This window comes from Candida dubliniensis, chromosome 7 (assembly GCF_000026945.1).
Source record: "Candida dubliniensis CD36 chromosome 7, complete sequence".
Lineage (NCBI taxonomy): Eukaryota > Fungi > Ascomycota > Pichiomycetes > Serinales > Debaryomycetaceae > Candida > Candida dubliniensis.
In genome coordinates, this window is record NC_012866.1 from 231113 (window position 1) to 249097 (window position 17985).

The 17985-nt window shown below is 35.2% G+C and overlaps 9 protein-coding genes across 9 annotated transcripts, besides 4 other annotated features; 5 read left to right on the plus strand and 4 right to left on the minus strand. All coding sequences in view use genetic code 12, as the record gives it.

Annotated features, from left to right (window-relative positions):
- Positions 1-207: 207 nt before the first annotated feature.
- CD36_70920 (DNA-binding protein, putative) lies at positions 208-513 on the plus strand (the record flags this gene model as incomplete). Its single annotated transcript, XM_002421267.1, has 1 exon — positions 208-513. One exon carries the CDS (start codon positions 208-210, stop codon positions 511-513), a length of 306 nt encoding a protein of 101 aa, XP_002421312.1.
- Positions 514-614: 101 nt separating this feature from the next.
- Positions 615-917: a mobile genetic element.
- A 351-nt stretch (positions 918-1268) lies between these two features.
- Positions 1269-1439: a mobile genetic element.
- A 3-nt stretch (positions 1440-1442) lies between these two features.
- Positions 1443-1708: a mobile genetic element.
- A 28-nt stretch (positions 1709-1736) lies between these two features.
- Positions 1737-2019: a mobile genetic element.
- A 281-nt stretch (positions 2020-2300) lies between these two features.
- CD36_70930 (60S acidic ribosomal protein P0) lies at positions 2301-3239 on the plus strand (the record flags this gene model as incomplete). Its single annotated transcript, XM_002421268.1, has 1 exon — positions 2301-3239. One exon carries the CDS (start codon positions 2301-2303, stop codon positions 3237-3239), a length of 939 nt encoding a protein of 312 aa, XP_002421313.1.
- A 105-nt stretch (positions 3240-3344) lies between these two features.
- Positions 3345-4610, plus strand: CD36_70940 (conserved hypothetical protein; the record flags this gene model as incomplete). The annotated part of the gene is made up of 1 exon (XM_002421269.1): positions 3345-4610. The coding sequence occupies one exon, from the start codon at positions 3345-3347 to the stop codon at positions 4608-4610; it is 1266 nt and encodes a 421-aa protein (XP_002421314.1).
- A 116-nt stretch (positions 4611-4726) lies between these two features.
- On the minus strand, positions 4727-5158 carry CD36_70950 (mitochondrial 37S ribosomal protein MRPS16; the record flags this gene model as incomplete). Its single annotated transcript, XM_002421270.1, has 1 exon — positions 4727-5158. The coding sequence occupies one exon, from the start codon at positions 5156-5158 to the stop codon at positions 4727-4729; it is 432 nt and encodes a 143-aa protein (XP_002421315.1).
- A 252-nt stretch (positions 5159-5410) lies between these two features.
- On the minus strand, positions 5411-9040 carry CD36_70960 (pre-ribosomal RNA component binding protein, putative; the record flags this gene model as incomplete). The annotated part of the gene is made up of 1 exon (XM_002421271.1): positions 5411-9040. The coding sequence occupies one exon, from the start codon at positions 9038-9040 to the stop codon at positions 5411-5413; it is 3630 nt and encodes a 1209-aa protein (XP_002421316.1).
- Positions 9041-9239: 199 nt separating this feature from the next.
- CD36_70970 (assembly of substrate-specific ubiquitin ligase complexes modulator, putative) lies at positions 9240-11075 on the minus strand (the record flags this gene model as incomplete). Its single annotated transcript, XM_002421272.1, has 1 exon — positions 9240-11075. One exon carries the CDS (start codon positions 11073-11075, stop codon positions 9240-9242), a length of 1836 nt encoding a protein of 611 aa, XP_002421317.1.
- A 903-nt stretch (positions 11076-11978) lies between these two features.
- Positions 11979-13022, plus strand: CD36_70980 (D-lactaldehyde dehydrogenase, putative; the record flags this gene model as incomplete). Its single annotated transcript, XM_002421273.1, has 1 exon — positions 11979-13022. The coding sequence occupies one exon, from the start codon at positions 11979-11981 to the stop codon at positions 13020-13022; it is 1044 nt and encodes a 347-aa protein (XP_002421318.1).
- A 185-nt stretch (positions 13023-13207) lies between these two features.
- CD36_70990 (conserved hypothetical protein) lies at positions 13208-13609 on the plus strand (the record flags this gene model as incomplete). Its single annotated transcript, XM_002421274.1, has 1 exon — positions 13208-13609. The coding sequence occupies one exon, from the start codon at positions 13208-13210 to the stop codon at positions 13607-13609; it is 402 nt and encodes a 133-aa protein (XP_002421319.1).
- Positions 13610-13767: 158 nt separating this feature from the next.
- On the minus strand, positions 13768-17056 carry CD36_71000 (conserved hypothetical protein; the record flags this gene model as incomplete). Its single annotated transcript, XM_002421275.1, has 2 exons — positions 13768-16965; positions 17033-17056. The coding sequence occupies 2 exons, from the start codon at positions 17054-17056 to the stop codon at positions 13768-13770; spliced, it is 3222 nt and encodes a 1073-aa protein (XP_002421320.1).
- Between the last annotated feature and the right edge of the window lie 929 nt (positions 17057-17985).

The following is a 17985-nucleotide window of genomic DNA, read 5'->3' on the forward strand; positions in this document are numbered from 1 at the left end:
TTATCATAATGGTTTGTAGTTATTTATGGTCGCTATTCATCGATTCTTGATACTGGACTGTGAATCAAATCATCTCTACAACAGTTTCACCATACATCAGAACTCAACTATAAAACTTACTAGCGTAATTCAACTATGATCACAACTAAAGAGAAATATGAACACTTTCTTTAAGGTAGTGTTTGTATTGAAAAAAAAAAAAAAAAAATGCTGAAAACTACAGTATCTAAGAAATTGAAATTATTAGAAAAGTCTATATACGACGATTTAATCAAAAAGATTAAAGAGTTAGATATAGACAAAAATACATTAGAAAAAATCGAAAATGTATTAAATAAACCTAAGCGGAAACCACCTGTAATTCCATTGGAGAAACAATGTGGTAAATTAACAAAGAAAGGAGAAAGATGTAGAATAACCGTGTGTTACAAAAGAACATGCTGGGCTCACTTAACAACTGCAGAAAAAGAAGAATATAGGGAATTAAATAAAAGCATATTGATTTTGATTTGAGATGGGTGGCTGTTGGGGTTCTCGTTGACAGAGTTGTTCCTTTGAACGTTGTTGAGTGGGATGTTTTGGTTTTGGTTTTGGTTTTGGTTTTGGTTTTTCTTTGAACAGACACACCTAGACTGCGTTAGGTAGTGCCGAGGATAAATATCCTATGACAATGGAAAATGCAACGTATCCAGCCAAAGCAGAGGAGATAGCGGGTAACACCCAGCGGGGAACGTGGTGCGCAATGTCGAGAACAACAGTATATAAATAAGTAGTTTTTCCCAGGTGTAATTTGGGTCAGGTATAGAGGGCGGACGAGGCAGGCAAGAACCCAATTACAACACGTTATAGTAGTAATATATATGTTAACCAAGCTACACGACTATAACCGCTCGCAAGCGCTCACATACAACTTGTCATTCTTCGTTCTCATCAGTCTTCTAAATCCTCAGTAACTTTGGACAATTTAGCCATGATTTTAATCTGTTTATTGGCTGGCCTTGTAGACATTTTGTTGATGCGGCTTGGATTTTCTAACGAGATAGCACAATTGCCTAGCAAGTGATCAGCAAAACAAAGTTGACAAGGTTGGTAACATCAATGGGCGATTCTTCGGGATTGTAGGGGTCCTCAACTTTTTCCAAGTCTTTGGTGCTGAATTTCCACAACCTTGCTCTATTATGATAGATAGTTGTTCCCAAAGAAACGACTAGATCGTTTCTCGAACCGCTTGCCAATTGTGACAAGTTGTTCTTCGTATGTGTTATCTCTGTAGGACATTTCTTTATAGAGCACCTAGAAGGTATATATTCTTGGAGTGTTCCTCAATTTTTCTTCTGCGATTCGACGTCGAGAGGGGGGGGGAAATTGGCAGATATATATACCTATATAAGTCATGTACACAGCCCACCCGCTTACACACGGCTAATGCCTATACCGCCCCCTGTGTTATTGGTACCTTGAGGGTTGTTGATTATTATTCTTAACTGAAGTACCTTAAGGAATGTTATCTTCTAGCTTTGAGTAATACTAATAATATAAATTAATGTGTATTAATTATATACTATAATGAGGTTTAAATTGAAATTGTAGATGATTCTAAAAAGACAGACTATGTAAAATAAAGAGGTTGTTGGGCATTTAAATATATCCCATAAAATAAATAAAGAGGGGTAATAGAATATTGATATACGAACTCCGGGATAACACAAGACTCAATCTTAAAACTGTGGAGAATATGTTTGTGTTTGTCAATTATTCGTTAGAATATTGTGCCGTACACCCTGGTGATTTATTCCTAATGAGATGCAAACGGATGTTAAACAAAGTTTTACGCCCACTCAAAGTTTATATTGAGCATCTCGTTTCTATATCAAATCTACTAAAATGTTGTTACTTTTCTGTTCCTGTTATATTCTTGTATCATCTGACGAATTAACATCCCAACCCCACTGATGGCGAAACCTGCACGACCAGTTCGGCACTCTCACGTCAAGACACAAAGTAGCGCATAAACCAACGGAATATTGTACAATAAATTGTTTTGAAAAAGTTCGCGACTTATAAACAAGGGCTAAAGCCCTAAAAATTAACGATTTGCACGTGACTTGATTTTATTTGTATGTTACTCTATCAAAGATCTTTGCGCTCCTAACAAGCACTAACAACTCACTTTTCATGATTTTTCTTTTTTTTTTTTTCACCAGCACTGTTCCAACCTCCTTCTTTTTTTTTGTTTCTTTTCGCTTCGTCAGTAATTTAAACCATTAAATTCCTATCGTCAATAATAAATCAAAGTCGAAATGGGTGGTGCTAGAGAAAAGAAAGTTCAATACTTTACCAAATTAAGAGAATTATTAGAAGAATACAAATCTATCTTCGTCGTTGGTGTTGATAATGTTTCTTCCCAACAAATGCATGAAATCAGAAAGGCCTTAAGAGGTGATGCCGTCGTCTTGATGGGTAAAAACACCATGGTCAGAAGAGCTATCAGAGGTTTCTTGTCTGAATTACCAGAATTTGAAAAATTGTTGCCATTCATCAAAGGTAACGTTGGTTTCATTTTCACTAACAGTGATTTAAAAACTATTAGAGACACTGTTGTTTCTAATGTCGTTGCTGCTCCAGCCAGAGCTGGTGCCGTTGCTCCAAAGGATGTTTGGATTCCAGCTGGTAACACTGGTATGGAACCAGGTAAGACCTCTTTCTTCCAAGCTTTGGGTGTCCCAACCAAGATTGCCAGAGGTACCATTGAAATTGTTTCCGATGTTAAAGTCGTTGAACAAGATGCTAAAGTTGGTCCTTCTGAAGCCACTTTGTTGAACATGTTGAACATCTCTCCATTCACTTATGGTATGTCAGTTGTTCAAGTTTACGACAATGGTCAAGTCTTCCCATCATCCATCTTGGATATCACCGATGACGAATTGATCAGCCATTTCGTTTCTGCTATCAACACCATTGCTTCTATTTCTTTGGCTGTTGGTTACCCAACCTTGCCATCTGTTGGTCACTCCATCATCAACAACTACAAGAACGTCTTGGCTTTATCTATTGCCACCGACTACACTTACGAAGGTTCTGAAGCTGTTAAAGACAGATTAGCCAACCCAGAAGCTTACGCTGCTGCTGCTCCAGCTGCCGCCGCTGCTGGTGGTGCTGCCGAAGAAGCTGCCACTGAAGAAGCTGCTGCCGATGAAGAAGAATCTGATGACGATATGGGTTTCGGTTTATTCGATTAAACGGAAGAATCACGATTGTATAATTAGTATATCATTATTTAAAAAATACAAATTTTCGTCTTCATATAACAACTTTTTTTTTTTTTTTGCTATTTGTGGATTTGAATGCTCGTTCTTTTTTTTTTTGCAACAACTGACAACTATCTAGTAATGCAAACAACAGTCAACTGGTATACCTATGGTTCCAATTCCACAATAAATGATGTTACTTATAGCTTGGCTTCAGTTTCACCAAAGAAATCCTTGGAATGTGAATTGACTATTGAATTTCTTAAAATAATCTACATCATTGATGAAGCTCCATACGATTCATGGCAAAAAACCATCGATTCCTGCCAAACAATCTACCAATCTTTCGAACGAATATCAGGAATACTCATAAACCAACCAAATTTAGAAAATAATGTAGCTAATTTCGTAAAAAACAATCGACTCAAGTACATTCTTGAAAATGTTATACTTGAGAGTTTAAAGTCACAAATTTCAAAATGGGATATATTAGTGCACATTAATAATTTGTATCCGGTATCTTCACTTATCGAAATAGTCTATGACTGGTCAATCATTTATTCTGTTAATATCGATGAAGAATTATCCATAGTTCTATTATGCACATTTCAGGTCTACAGAAATATTGAAGATGAAAAATATAAACTGGAACTTATGGTTAAGGAAATCAAGCAAAGACACAGAAACCCAGGAATACAAGGAAGAAATGTTAACAAGGTTATTTTATTAATTTTGGGTAAAGTAAAACCAACATTCATTTTCTTTGAACTTATCAAACAGCTGATATTGTATGCAAAAACAGAATGTGAGATTAACCATTTAATTCAAGATTTTGCAACACTACTGGATAATCTAAAACAAACTGTTAATCAAGAAAATGATATTGGGTTAACAAAGATAAAGTTATCAATTCAGGAGATTATTATTATTATATTAAAATCATCGTATGAAAAGATAAATAGGATATGTTTCCAGCAAGTTCAATCAGATTACGAGAGTATTTTTCAGACTTTGCTGACTGCTTATCAATCTCAACTTGCCAGTTCTACAATGGTCCAAAATTCTGACATACAACCATTCATTAATGACTATAATAACAATCCAAATCCAAGCTTAAACAGAGAAGACGCAGCAGAATGGATTAATAATGTATTTTGCAATTCAGAAAATGTTGAAGATGATGACGATTATTTTGAACCTGAGTTCGAATTGCCAAAAATAATGACAGAAGGTGGTAACTCTTTGGCAAAGCCTCACAGGATATCATTAACTGAACATGTTAAACGGTTAACACTGAGGGGAACTCCAAAAGACAAATCAAAATGGCATTTCTGGAGATTTGCAAAAAACAAAAGACCTTAAAAAAGCTTCGTGAACCAAATTACACATCTCCTAATACAAGGAAAGAAAATTCCAATAGTAGTTTATTAAATTCCATCCTATTTACATGAAAATAATATATATATAATGCCTTCTTTTTAATCTCTCTTTCTCACATAATCTACTGGAAGTTCTTGAGTTTCTCTAATTTCTTCAACCACAGGTTTATCAATATGTTGACTTAATGCACTTGTCTTTGGCCAGAATTGTGGCAATAACCCAACCTTCTTAAGTAACCAAGTGACACGAGGAGTAGGAACTGCACCCATACCTAACCAATATTTTGTCCTGTGCAAATCCAATGATACATCTTTTATTTTCAAGCCTGAGTCATTACCCGAAGATGGAACTGGAATAGGATTATAAGTACCAATGACTTCCATTGGCAATTTTTGTTGGGCTTTCTTAGCCTTCATCACAACAATGTTATATATTGGTTGGTGCTTTCTTCCAAAACGTGCCAATCTTATTTTAACCATATTACGTTTATAGGCCGTTTTTTCGGCAACTGACATTATTGGAGACGACATTTGATATGGTAACCTTGGTTGCCAGAGTATTATTGATCAATTGTGATGTAAGAAAAAAAAAAATTTAACAATTCCATATTGATGGTTAAAAAAAAAAAAAAAAAAAAAAAACCCATAAATCATACCATTATGCACGACCATTCATTTTTTATGTTTTGCAACATTAGAGTATCAATACATTTCTTCTACATATTGAACAAGTTTTTACTAATATTCAATTTTATCTATTATACAAACGGCCACTAACTTCCACTAAAGTTTCTTCTTTGCCTTAAATTTCTGTTTAGGTTTAGAAATCTTGGATTTACCTAAAGTTTTACCCTTTTTCAAAACAGGAGAGCTTTCCGCATCATCATCAGACCAATTATCTTCTTCGTTTCTCGATCTTTTAAATTTCAATTTATTCTTTTGACCTCTAATTGGAGCTTGTTTAACAGCATCCAAGTAAGCATCAATACCTGATCCCTTATTAGCCAATGGATCTTCCTCATTATCTTCCTTAAAGACCAATTTACCATTCTTGGTCTTAAATTCTTCCTTTTTATTCTGCAAGTCTTGTTTGGTGAATTTCTTTGGCTTGGAGGATGAAATATGGGCTAATGCTTGTCTATCCAACAAATTCAATGGCTCATCACCAGTTTCCAATATAAATTGGTTAGACTTGCCAGCTTTCTTTTGTCTATTGGCATCTTCATCATAAATATCAACTTCATCTTCAGAAATATCGGAATCATACAAGGCTTCTTCATAAGCAGAAACAAATTTCTTTTCTGAATTATGATTGGATGCAGCTTCACCTTCAGCCTCAGCCTCAGCTTCTTGTTTTCTCTTAGCTCTGTTTCTAGATTTTTTGATATTGGCAACCAATTTCTTATCTTCTTCAGGTATACATCTTTCAACTTCTTCAACACCAAACTTTCTAATTAATCTTTCCAAAATATGTTTAACTTTAGATTTGAAGTGACCTTTGTGTTCATGTGACCATCTCATTAATTTGCTCAACAATTCAGACAAATTTTGTTTAACCATATCTTCTGGTAAAGACAATACTTCAACTTTGACAAATCCAATAGCTGATTTAGCAATTTCACGTGAGTTATGAGTTAAAAATAGCTCAACAGTGGATGCAATTTCCAATAACACATCAGTAGGCAAAACATCTTTAAATTCAAATATTAAGCAAGAAATTGCTGTAATTGTGGCCGAAATCATATGAGGATTTTGCGCAGCTAAACCAGCACTAACCATTGTGAAAAATTCCGTTAATGAAGCTGATGAATTAGGAACATCAGAGTCAAAACCAGGAACTCTAGAATTCTCAATAACACCACCATCATTCATCTTTTGACCCATTTTAATTAAAATCTGGTATGACAACCCTCTTGATCTTTCATTAACATCTTTGGTTGCCATGATGATTTCTTGCAAAATAGATGGGATAAAATATAAATCAGTAGATGGTAACAATTCTAAAACTAATAATATTGCGTTAAGTCTTGATGATCTTGCTGAATTGTGTGTTTGTTCTATTGTTTCAATTAACACTCTTTCAATCTCCCCTATAAATTTCAAAATTGATTGTTTACCAGTTTCAGTTTCTGCCATTCTTGAAATAATTCGATAAGCCCTTTTTTGCATTAATGGATTTTTTGCCAAAGAAACGGTAGCAACAAAAATAGAAAACAAGGCGTTATGAGAAGATTCTGGAACGTATTTAGCCATGGCTACAATCAAATCCATCATGGTAATACTAGTGCTTGGAATTTCCGTTTTGCTTTGCTGCTGAGAAGTTTGACCTGCTTCTTCATCCATAGCTTGTTTTAACATTCCACATACTTTATCAAATGTGGTGGCTAATTCATCTTTTGGTGTGATATTCAAGTAGGTTTCAATAGTCTCCAAAACAAATCCTCTAGAATCTGCTACTGTATAAGTGAAAACATTAAACAAGACAGTTAAAATGTTACCAGCAATGGTACTTAAATATTCAACATTTTTACGTGCTTCCTCCTTTGGGAACTCTTGTTGCATCAACAAATCTTCGTCTAACGCACCATCACGGTAGGCAACATTTGATTCAACTAATAGTCTCCATGCATGACAAATTGGAACTCTCAACTCAACTTTGGCAAACATTAAATCCGAGAGTTTAGTTGCAAAAGCTTCATCAAAAGCAGAAGTTAAATCCTTTGGCAAATCACAAAAGTGCGGCAACAAAGACCAAATTTGATCCACAATTGTTTGAAAAATCTTGCTGTTAATAGACTCTTTGTTATCGGATTGTTCAATTTTCGAGTTGAAAAACTCGATATTTGGCAAAATAGAATTCTTGTAAAAGTCCAATTCAGCAAACCTCACATTATCTCTTAAGATTGGCAATAACCAAGCTCTACCAGGACCACCATTTTCACCAGTCAAATTCAATGGCAACACACTTAGAACAACTTCGGGCCCCATAGATGAAATTGATGCAGCGATGACATCTTCTGCTTCTTTATTGTAAGGGAAATTATCAGTTTCGTTTGTTCTCAAATCACCTACATTTTTCAACACACCAAGGAAATCAGGATTGGCTCTACTTCTCAATTTCAAAATGGTAGCGGTGGTAAATTCCAAAATTTCCTTAGTAGCATTTTGATACTTTATTGAAAATAAAATCTCTTCAATCATCTTGTTAATGTATGTTATGGTGTCATCAACTGCTTCATAAATCTCGCTCGTGATTCCATTTGTTGCAGATGGCTGCAACAAGAATTTATCTGGAATTGATTGAGAAACAATAGCAATAAGGCACTGTGAAGCACTACTATAAATATCCTTTGATTCAGATGCCAAGTATGATGAAACAATAGGTAACACAGTAGGTAATTTGGTAACACAGGATTCTGCAGATAACAAGGCAAAACTCTCTAAAGCTTTGGCAACAACCGCCAACCAAGAAGCAGCCAAATGTGTATCATTGATGGATGGTTTCAAATCAAAAATAACATTCAAAACCCGAGTAAATTTCTCAACATCGATAACATCTGTCATTGATTGAAATAATCCTTCAAAGGCACCAAAGGCAGAAGAAACCAAAAATTGATCAGAAGTCTTTGAAATCTCCAACAAAATATCACACAACTCTTCAATTTTATTAACTGGCCAAGAATTGGTTGAAGTAATCATTTTGATTAATTGCAAAACATGGATAATTTGAGAATTTACTTCTTTGTTCTTCTTCTGTGTTTTGTAAGTATTTAATAGATTTGACAACTGAGTTAATGCAGCATCTGCTGCTAAAGGTGCTGCCACGTGTGTTGGTGATGGAGAAGCAGGAGGGTTAGACAATATTTTGCTTACAGCCTCTTGAGCTCTCTTTCTGACTTTTGGTCTTGGGTCAAAAGAGGTCTCCAATAATGCCAAAAATGCTCTTTTCGGAGAAACTTGACCTTTGGAACTCCATGATGATCCATCTTGTGCTAAAAGTAAACTCTCTAATGCTCCAATGGTAGATCTAACTAAAGCTGCTTCGGCATTTTCTAATGTTAATGGTTGGGCCAATTTTGCTAATATTTGATTGAACTTTGATCTCAATAACGGTGTTGGAGTAAATGGGAAAACAAGGTCCAAGAAATATGCGGTTGTTGCAGCCAAATTGCTATCAAGTATTTGATCATTTGAAATACATTGATCTAATAAAGATAAAAACGATACAAAGTAGGCAACTGGTGTTTTATCATTCTTTTGTTCTTCAATGTTCTCTTCAACAGCCGATAATATTATTGCCAAATGTTTTTGGTTCTCAAGTTTCGAATTAATCTGAGATCTGATCTTTGATAATTTATCTTCCAATTCAAAGGAATCGATGGCTAATCCACCATCAGGGTTATTATCATTCATCACTAATTTAGTAGGTTAATTCAAATAGAGTTTATACGTTTCTTCTAAGGAATATTTTTTTTTTTTCTTCTTCTTCACAAACGCTTTTCATTAAAAAAAAGAGAGATGAGATTACACAAAACCACGGTCACGTGAACAATATCTCCCTTTAGTTACCAATTTACATTCGAACATATACATAGAATCAGTATTGATTGAATCATGCATCTAAATGCAATTGGCCCAATAAATAGTCTATAATTTCAACGTCCTTTTCATATTGAATCAATGCATTTTTGTATAGATTGATATCATCGGTATTCTTGTCCGATGAAAAAGTCGGGTCAAACGATCCCATTTCCTCATTGATGGCATACTTCTTAGTCAAATAATATCTAATATCATCTACCAATTCAATGGTATCTGTATCTTGTCTTTCCTTGATTCTTTCAGCAGACTCTTTGATCAAGTCAGACAACTTTTGGCGTTCTATTTCCAGATTGAAAATTTCTGATAGATTATATGCAATCATTTTGGTTACGTGTTGTTCTAGCTTATCACATCTTGTTTGCCAGGATGCCCGGATTAAATCATACGCATTACACTCTACTTTTTCGTGCAACGATTGAAATTCTCGGAAGTTGAACTTTTGAAACTGAGATGTGATGTTCACAGCACTCATGGTTTTCAACCTTTCCAAAAACAATTCGTCAGCAGCAAATAATAATTCTAGGGACAAATCCAATGGAATGGTGTTGACATTGTCATGATACAAAAATGATAGCACCATTTCAGCAATCTTCTGATTGGCAGTGCTTGTAGAAACTTGGATTATTGCTAAATGATCTGTATCTAACTGCGGACGATTGACAACTTGGATTCCAGTCTCCCTATATACTGGTAAATCTTCTTCTGCAACTGTAAACATTTCTGATTTAAACATAGTATCAAAATATTCAGATCGAGCAATTATCGATTTATTCACTGGAAAATAAATGACAGATTCCGACCCAGAATCAACACAAGCTAAAATTACATCTGGGATAGAATCTGCCTCAAGTAATGCCTCTTTCTGAGTATCACTCAAAAACTCTCTGCAATCTATATCTTCCAAGTCAACATCATCTTTCAAGTCCATTTCTGTACTTAATTTCTCACCAAGAATTTTTTGTGATAAGAAATCATCCAAATCTTTTCTTGCCTTTTCAACAAACTTAAATGATAAATCATGCCCTATTTTTGCCCTTGCTTTCTCATCTTCGATTCCTTTTATATCTTCAATGCCCTCTACCAAATCGTTAAGCTCATACATTCGTGCCAACTTGAGTAACTGATCTTGGATAGCATAACTGTCATTCAAAACAGCATGAGTTCGAAGATAAATATAATTTATTATCCTTCTAAATATTGCAGGATCGACACTAATCGGCATGGTCACAACTGTCAAATTTTTCCATTCATCATTGAACTTTTTCTCAAAATAAGGGCTTCGGGATGCCAATAAAAATCTATGCAGTTTGAATACTCGTAAATCTTCAGGGATTCCAGGTTGCTTAAACTGAAATACCACGTCTGCTGTAACAGTACCTAGTAATGGATTCAACAATGACGCTATATGACCAGCAAATGGTTGTGTCACATCCACTGCTTTTGAAATATCAAAACTTACTAACAAGTCTCTAATTTCGTCCGTCAAAGCACCATATATACAACGTGCACCTTGAAAGGTATCACGGTCACACACAGCCCCACGTTGCAATAACAATTCAACTATTTCATAGTGTCCACACAATGAACTCAATATTAAAGGCGAATAATCATACTCATCAACTTGGTTTATATCTAAGTTTGGAGTAGATAATAACGAGTCCACTACTTCGATATCTCCAGTTCTGCATGCCAAACAAATTTCACTAAATGCCTTTGCCACTTTGGGGTCTTGGTTGTTGGAGGATGAAGTACTAGAAGCAGGTGTACCTCTATCCAATTGGTGACTTATGGAGAAAATCAGGTCAATAGAAACATCTAGATCTGGTCTTGCAGGGTCTGTAGACATAATAAAAGTGTAAGCATTTGAAACTAATGATTGATTGAAATTTGTTGTGCAGAGATAGTTTTTTTTTTTTTTTGGTGCCCCAGCAATATCTAATATTACACATACAAGGCAAAACGAGAACTGTGGATCGGATCTAGGCGATAAGTTAATCCACGGTTCAGAGTTCTGAGAGACAAAGACATCAATGTTAAGGAAAATCATTATCTGTAATATAATGGATATTGGTTTAGCTGGGTAACCACAAACTTTATTAACTGTAAATCATCAAACGCTTGAATATCCCAACATATTTGGACCAAGTGTAAGATATCTGAAATAATTGCTTTCTTTTTCATTTGTTTCTAACAATCAAACATAATACATCACAATTACAATAACTAAATCCGAATGAAGTTGTTGAAATCCTCAAAAACCCACAACTCTTTGATAAAACTTTCAAATGAGTACTGGTATTGACATCAAAGAGATTGCTATTCCTGATGCTAATGGTATTAAAATCTGTCATTTTTAACATTCTAATTTAAACCCGATCGGTTCTATTATTAATAAAGAGAAATCATTAACAATTGGAATTCTTCTGCTCCCCCCAATTCCAGCCACAAACACAAAAATGAATTTTTCCGTTTGATTAATTAAATATGCCTAAAATTATAAGCCGACCAAAGCGAAACACCTCAAATAAATTAAATTAGCAATTTCAGTTTTGTTAAACATGTTCAAAAAGTTTACAATTTCAAAAACTTGCCCCCCTTCCTTCCAAACCCAACTCTGGCATATTGATTTCGTCCAAGTAATTTTCCTTTAAAAAGCAACATAAATCAACACCAAAAAAATAATCCCAACTGCCAAATTAAACTTTTTATTCATAAAGATAAAGTTCCGAAGTACCTTAATAATTTAAGTATGTCCCAAACTGTCATTTTAACAGGAGCAACCGGATATGTTGGTCAACATATTCTTGGAGAATTATTAGACTCGAGATATAAGGTAATTGCAATAGTTCGTTCCCAAAAATCGTCCGATACATTATCAAAACTATTCAAACAAAATCCAAACTTGGAATTTGAAATTGTTGAACAACTTGACAAACCACACGCATTAGATAAAGTGTTGGAGAAACATCAAGAAGCAGCAACTTTTATTAGTACAGCTGCTGTGGTTACCTTTCAAGCAGAAGATTATGAAAGAGATGTTATAAATCCAGCTATAGATCTAGTTAAAAACATTTTTTCAAGTATCAAAGACCATGCCCCACAAATAACTAGAGTAATATTAACTTCTTCAAGTGCTTCAGTGGTGGGATTAGATAAGGCATTTGCATATGATGCTGAATATTCTGATAATGATTGGTCTCCACTTACCCGTGAAATGAGTACACTGGACGGTACTATGGCCTATTTTGCATCAAAGAAATTGGCAGAAGAAGAAGCTTGGAAATTTATTAAAGAGGAAAAGCCAAAATTTGATCTTGTTGCTATAATGCCAGCTTTGGTTCTTGGTCCAGTTCGGTTTAGTTCTGAATTGAGTAATGGTAAATTTCCTTCTACTTCTGGTATGATAGGAGGGTTATTGCATTTGAAACCTGATGATGCCATACCGCCAATGACAGCAGGTGCAGTTGACGTTAGAGATGTTGCAAGGTTGCATGTTGATGTGATTGCTTCGGAAAGTGCTTCAAACCAAAGAATTCTAGTTGAAAGTGATAAAATAACTAATGATAATATTATCCAAACCATCATTGACAATTTTCCTACTTATAAGAACAAATTACCTACCCCTAACCCAGTGTCACATTCTAAATTTGTAAAACCCAACGATGAACGGTCAAGAAAGATTATTGGATTCTCGTTAAGACCTTTAAAGGATTCAGTAGTTGACTTGATCAAACAAATCGATCAAGAAAATTCTGTAATTGAATCAATTGAGAAATTAGATATTAAAGAATAGATAGATATATAGATAGATAGACAAATCTTACTAATAGTATATAAGAACTCATTAATCAGCGTTGATGTCTGGTAGTATTATTTTGCAACTATAATAACAAAAAAAAAAAAAAAAACAAGAAGCAACAAGAATTAGCAACATAAATAGTTCTTTCTTTGTGAATTCTTCCCCACTATACAAAATAGATGATGGATTTTTCTACCATTAATGGTGATTTGAATTATCATACACTCCATACAATGGATAATTTGTCCAAGACATATCCAAGCAACAATTCCTCAAGCCTGTTTGCCAAGTCAATTTTTCGGAACTTAAAACATACTTTTATATCAACAAATAAAGCTACGGTTTCTGTTTTTGAACCAGCATCTATTATTTCCAGTACCACCCAACCTACAATAATTCCGTATCGATGTGAAAACTCAATTTTTAGAAAGAAGCCAAAGCTGGTTAGTTGTCCATCTACTGAAGAATTGGAAAAGAGCCTTGAGATTTGGAAAATGGAAGGAACCAAATACTCAGGTGAACAAAGAAGACACTTTAAGCCATTCAAAGTATTATTCGATAGATTAGAGACAATCAACTAAGACAAATAAATAATTACGTATATTAAACACCTTTGGTTAAAAATAATAAATTAAAATGTAGCAACAATACTTTAAAATAAGTATATAAAAAATAAACATATGCAACTCTAATAGAATAATTAATTTATAAACATGTTTTTTTTTTTTTTTTTATTTTTTCACATTTTGTCATAACTATTGACAAAATACTTGAAAATTCTGTGTTTCAACTTGCTTGGCTTTTTTGGTTTTTTTGTTTTCTCTTCAACAACCAAATCCTCTTGTGGAGGGTTTTCCGTTGCTTTTGTTGAATTTGTTCCAGGTAATGAATCAGAACTTGGAGGTGCAGATGACTGTTCATCCAATTCTCCCCTTTCCTCGGCATTGTAAGCTTGATCCGACGTATTTAAGTTTTCTGGCACTTGTTGTACAAACACTGGCGGTGTGGATACTTCATCATTGGCAACCCCCTTCTGTGGCTTTATATCTTGCTCTTTTCCAATATATGTTTGTTGATTTACAAGTGTCAGTCCATAGTCAGTTTTTGGACTTGTTTTGATAGTTGCAATATTGTTTATTGGCTCAGCAACTAGCCTGCCATGGGTTTTTCCTGGACTAGAATCAATCGGTGGCACGGAATAATCATTTTCCACAGATTCCACTTGAGGTACTTCTTCTTCAATAACTTCCGGTTCAGAATTTTCATAAACTGACTCCTTATCTTCAGAAACCACAACATCTTCAAATTCATCTTCCTCATCAAGTATAGATCCAAGTTCAGGTACTGGAATGTCGGCCTTGACTTCACTTGGGATAGCAGGACTATGGAAAACCTCATTTTCATCTTCTGTATGTTCTTCATTTACTGGTTCTGGTAATTTGTCACCAACGCTTGTATTAATAACCGGAGAACTACCAACAATATTAGGCAGTGGATAAGTTTCAGTATTAGACTTTTCAGTTAAGTAAATTCCTCCACTTGAATCTAATTCATGCTCATCTGAAAATTGTGCATTTCTTGGAATCGATACCTGGTACACCTCATCATCAATTACAACACTGCCAAAATTGTTTTCTGTATGATCCAGTTTCTCAACAGGTACATCAGCAGTATCTTTCTGTGGGAAATCAGTTTTAGGAACACTAGCATCTTTCGGGACTTCTTTATTTTCTATTTCCTTGGTTTCTGCAAAATTGTTGGATGAGAATCCAGATTTGGAAGGAATATCTTCTTTCTTCAAGCTTTCTGAGTGCTTTTCAATCTTAGGTGGTTCATCAGATACCGATGTAGTTGAATTCAAAACTGGATTCAAGATAGAGTCATTAACATGGGAAGAGTGAGCTTCAGTTGTTGAAATATCATCAGACATTACTTGTTCTTCTTCATGTTGTCCTTGATTTGCACCATGAATAATTGATCCACTTCCAGAAGAATATGCCGATGCCATACTTGTTCTCCTTTTAATGCTGCTGAAAATCCCGAACTTCTTTTTCTCTTTCTTCAACTCCTTCGCTTTGCGTTTTTCTTCATCTGCCTGTTCTTTAGCAATTCTTTTCTCTTCAGCAGCTTTCTCTTTGGCCAATCTTTCCTCCTCTATGGCTGCCTGTTTTGCTCTTATCTTTTCTTCCTCCGCATGTTCTTTTGCCCTTCTCTTTTCTTCTTGTGCTTGTTCCTTGGCTGCCTCTTTGGCTCTCCGTTTTTCCTCTTTGACCCGCTCCTTTCGAGTTGAATTTTTAGTATCACCTCTTAAAGAATGAGTCACAAATTCACGATGGTGGTTAACATATTCATAGTCAGGAGGGACTTCTTGTGCCAATGAGTCTTTAGTTGCCTTTGTCGTTGTAACATCGGGGTTTGAATCTTCTTCACTTGTTTTCACAGTATTTTCAGTTTCTGAATTAAATGAAGACTTTCTTTCCTGACGACTCTTATCACGAGGACTTAATGCAATAAAACCAAGTTTCAATTTCTTTGGTTCTTCAGAAGTGACTTTGGAGGTCAGAACAGACTCTTGAGGAGCTGCTTGTTGGTTCGCATCCCTGTCACCGTAAACTTTCTTCATAGCAGCTTTCATTGCCGCAGCATACATATCCGCATCAACTTGTTGTTTTGTTTTGGCAGGAGCAGATAGTGTAGAAACTTTTGAACGTTGAGAACGAGTTCGAGTATTACTGTTTTCATGGTATACTGGAATAGTTTGGACCTTTTCATTGAATCTGATGGAACTTGGAGGTGATCCCAGCACCTGAGAAAACCTTGGTTTGTTTGGTGACTGTAAAGATACTGGACTAATAGGAGCCTTTGAGATTGAACTCTTGAAACTGTCATCTGATTCAACAACTTGTCGCCGTGTATCTCCCTGTGGTGAGCTCGTCACAGAAGTTGTTGTTGCTGCTGCTGCTGCTGTTGCTGTTGCTGCCACCAGTGGCAGTTTTGGAGATGATACCGGTTTTTCAACGACATTTGGTGCGTGTGAATTTTTCAAAATTGATCTTAATGGCTTTGGCTGACCTTGGCTGTTTAGTGAATCTGATCTTACTGTACTGTTGGGGTGATCCGCTCCTAAAAATGGCGATCCCAACTCCTTTGGAGTTTGTTGATCAGAATTGTCGGGTAAATTCAACAATAGTTTTGTTTCTGGGTTATCTAAGGCTGGGTTGTCGATTTGATAGTCATATTCAAAATTCTGCAAGTCTTCATCAATCTTGGATAAATTGATGTGTGCTGCATGGGTTAAAGATCCAGTTCGGTAATTTGTTGCTGAATTCAACGAGTTTGCTCTTGAGTTGGTACGGGATATGTTCTTTGTAGTTGTTTCTATGATATTAGACCCATCAGGTAGAGTTTTCACCGTTTTTGTTGTGAGTGATGTGGTTCTACCCTGCGAGTCAACAACCTTCGTCGTCGTGGTGGTAATAACAATTTCCCCTTCATCAGCACCTTCATTTTCCTCGTGGATTTGTGTATACTGGTGCTGCAAAGGTGATGTAGGCACATTGCTATTATAATTGACTCTCGAAGCAGAATTCAAACTATTGTATCTTCTGGCATTAGGGATACTTGCACTTCCTGGAACATAAGATGGTTTGGGATTATATGTATATTGTCGCATTGAATTGGATCTCCCTGAAGTCAATGATTGTGCCCTTGTGTATTGAGTTTGAGCGGCTGTTCGCTGTTGTGGTTGTTGTGATTTCTGAGGTGAGCTGTGCAATCTTAATGCCATAGCAGCAGCCTGTCCAGCACTGGTCATCGATTGTGTTCGTTGTTGTGGTTGTTCTGAATTAATTGGCAACCCGGCATGCTGATTCGGGTTGTGATATGCATTTATTTCGTGAGCATACTTACTAAACCCTTGATAGGATTCTGATTTCCTCTAAATTGAACCAAAGTAATGTTAGTATATGTTATATATCACCTGTAACATTAACAAATAAACATACTCTTCTATTGAATAAGCCCGCCATTGTGTGCTTTACTCAAATTGTAGTGGTAAAAAAAAAAAAAAAGGCTAAAATCAAATATGGTTGGATATCGGAAGTTCCAAGAAAGAAACCACAAATAAAATTAAGAATTAAAAAGAATTGAGGATAGTTATGAAATAAATAAGTACTGATAGTTGTTTGCTTTTGTCAGGTTTATGTTGTGATTGGGTTTGATATAAATTAGTTTGAAGAGAATACAAATACTTTTTTCAGAAATCAGAAGCGGATGACCCATTACACAACCATACAAAAAAAACTAACACAGAAACAACTTATAGGAAAAACTGAAATTCCCTTAAAAGCAAAACAAAACAAAAACAAAAACTAACTAAAAAAAAAAATCTCTCCTGCATATTGTCTATTTCAAGATTGCTACATATTTCAGTAGTAATAGTAGTTAGATTTATTGCTAGAATTAAAGTGATGACATGTGCGTTCATCATCATTGATAACCGTTTTTCGAACATGGGAGCTGTCTCCATCAATTTTTTGTCAATCATCTGTTGCTATTTGGGGATTATCCCCTCCACTATGGATCAAGAAGTCGGGGAAAACGTGTTGGTTACAGACAACAACTGCAAACTCATTTCTTGAATCTCTAAACCAAACCTTATTTTTTTTATTGTTTACCAATCAAAAGAAAATGAAACTCACTCTTTGCCCATAAAATAACCACGCTTAATAACATTTAGATGAGGCCATACAATGTCAAAGATTAGTTCATTTAGCCAAACTCCAGAATTTGATTGGAATTCTCACTTGGTCATCACAAATGTCGTGTTAGTCAGGTCATTGACGACATAATGATATTCGAGACATTTACATTGTATAATATATTATGTGATTACACACAATCTCCCACACAATTTGTCATATTAGTAATATCACCTCACATGAGTGTTCTGCTTACA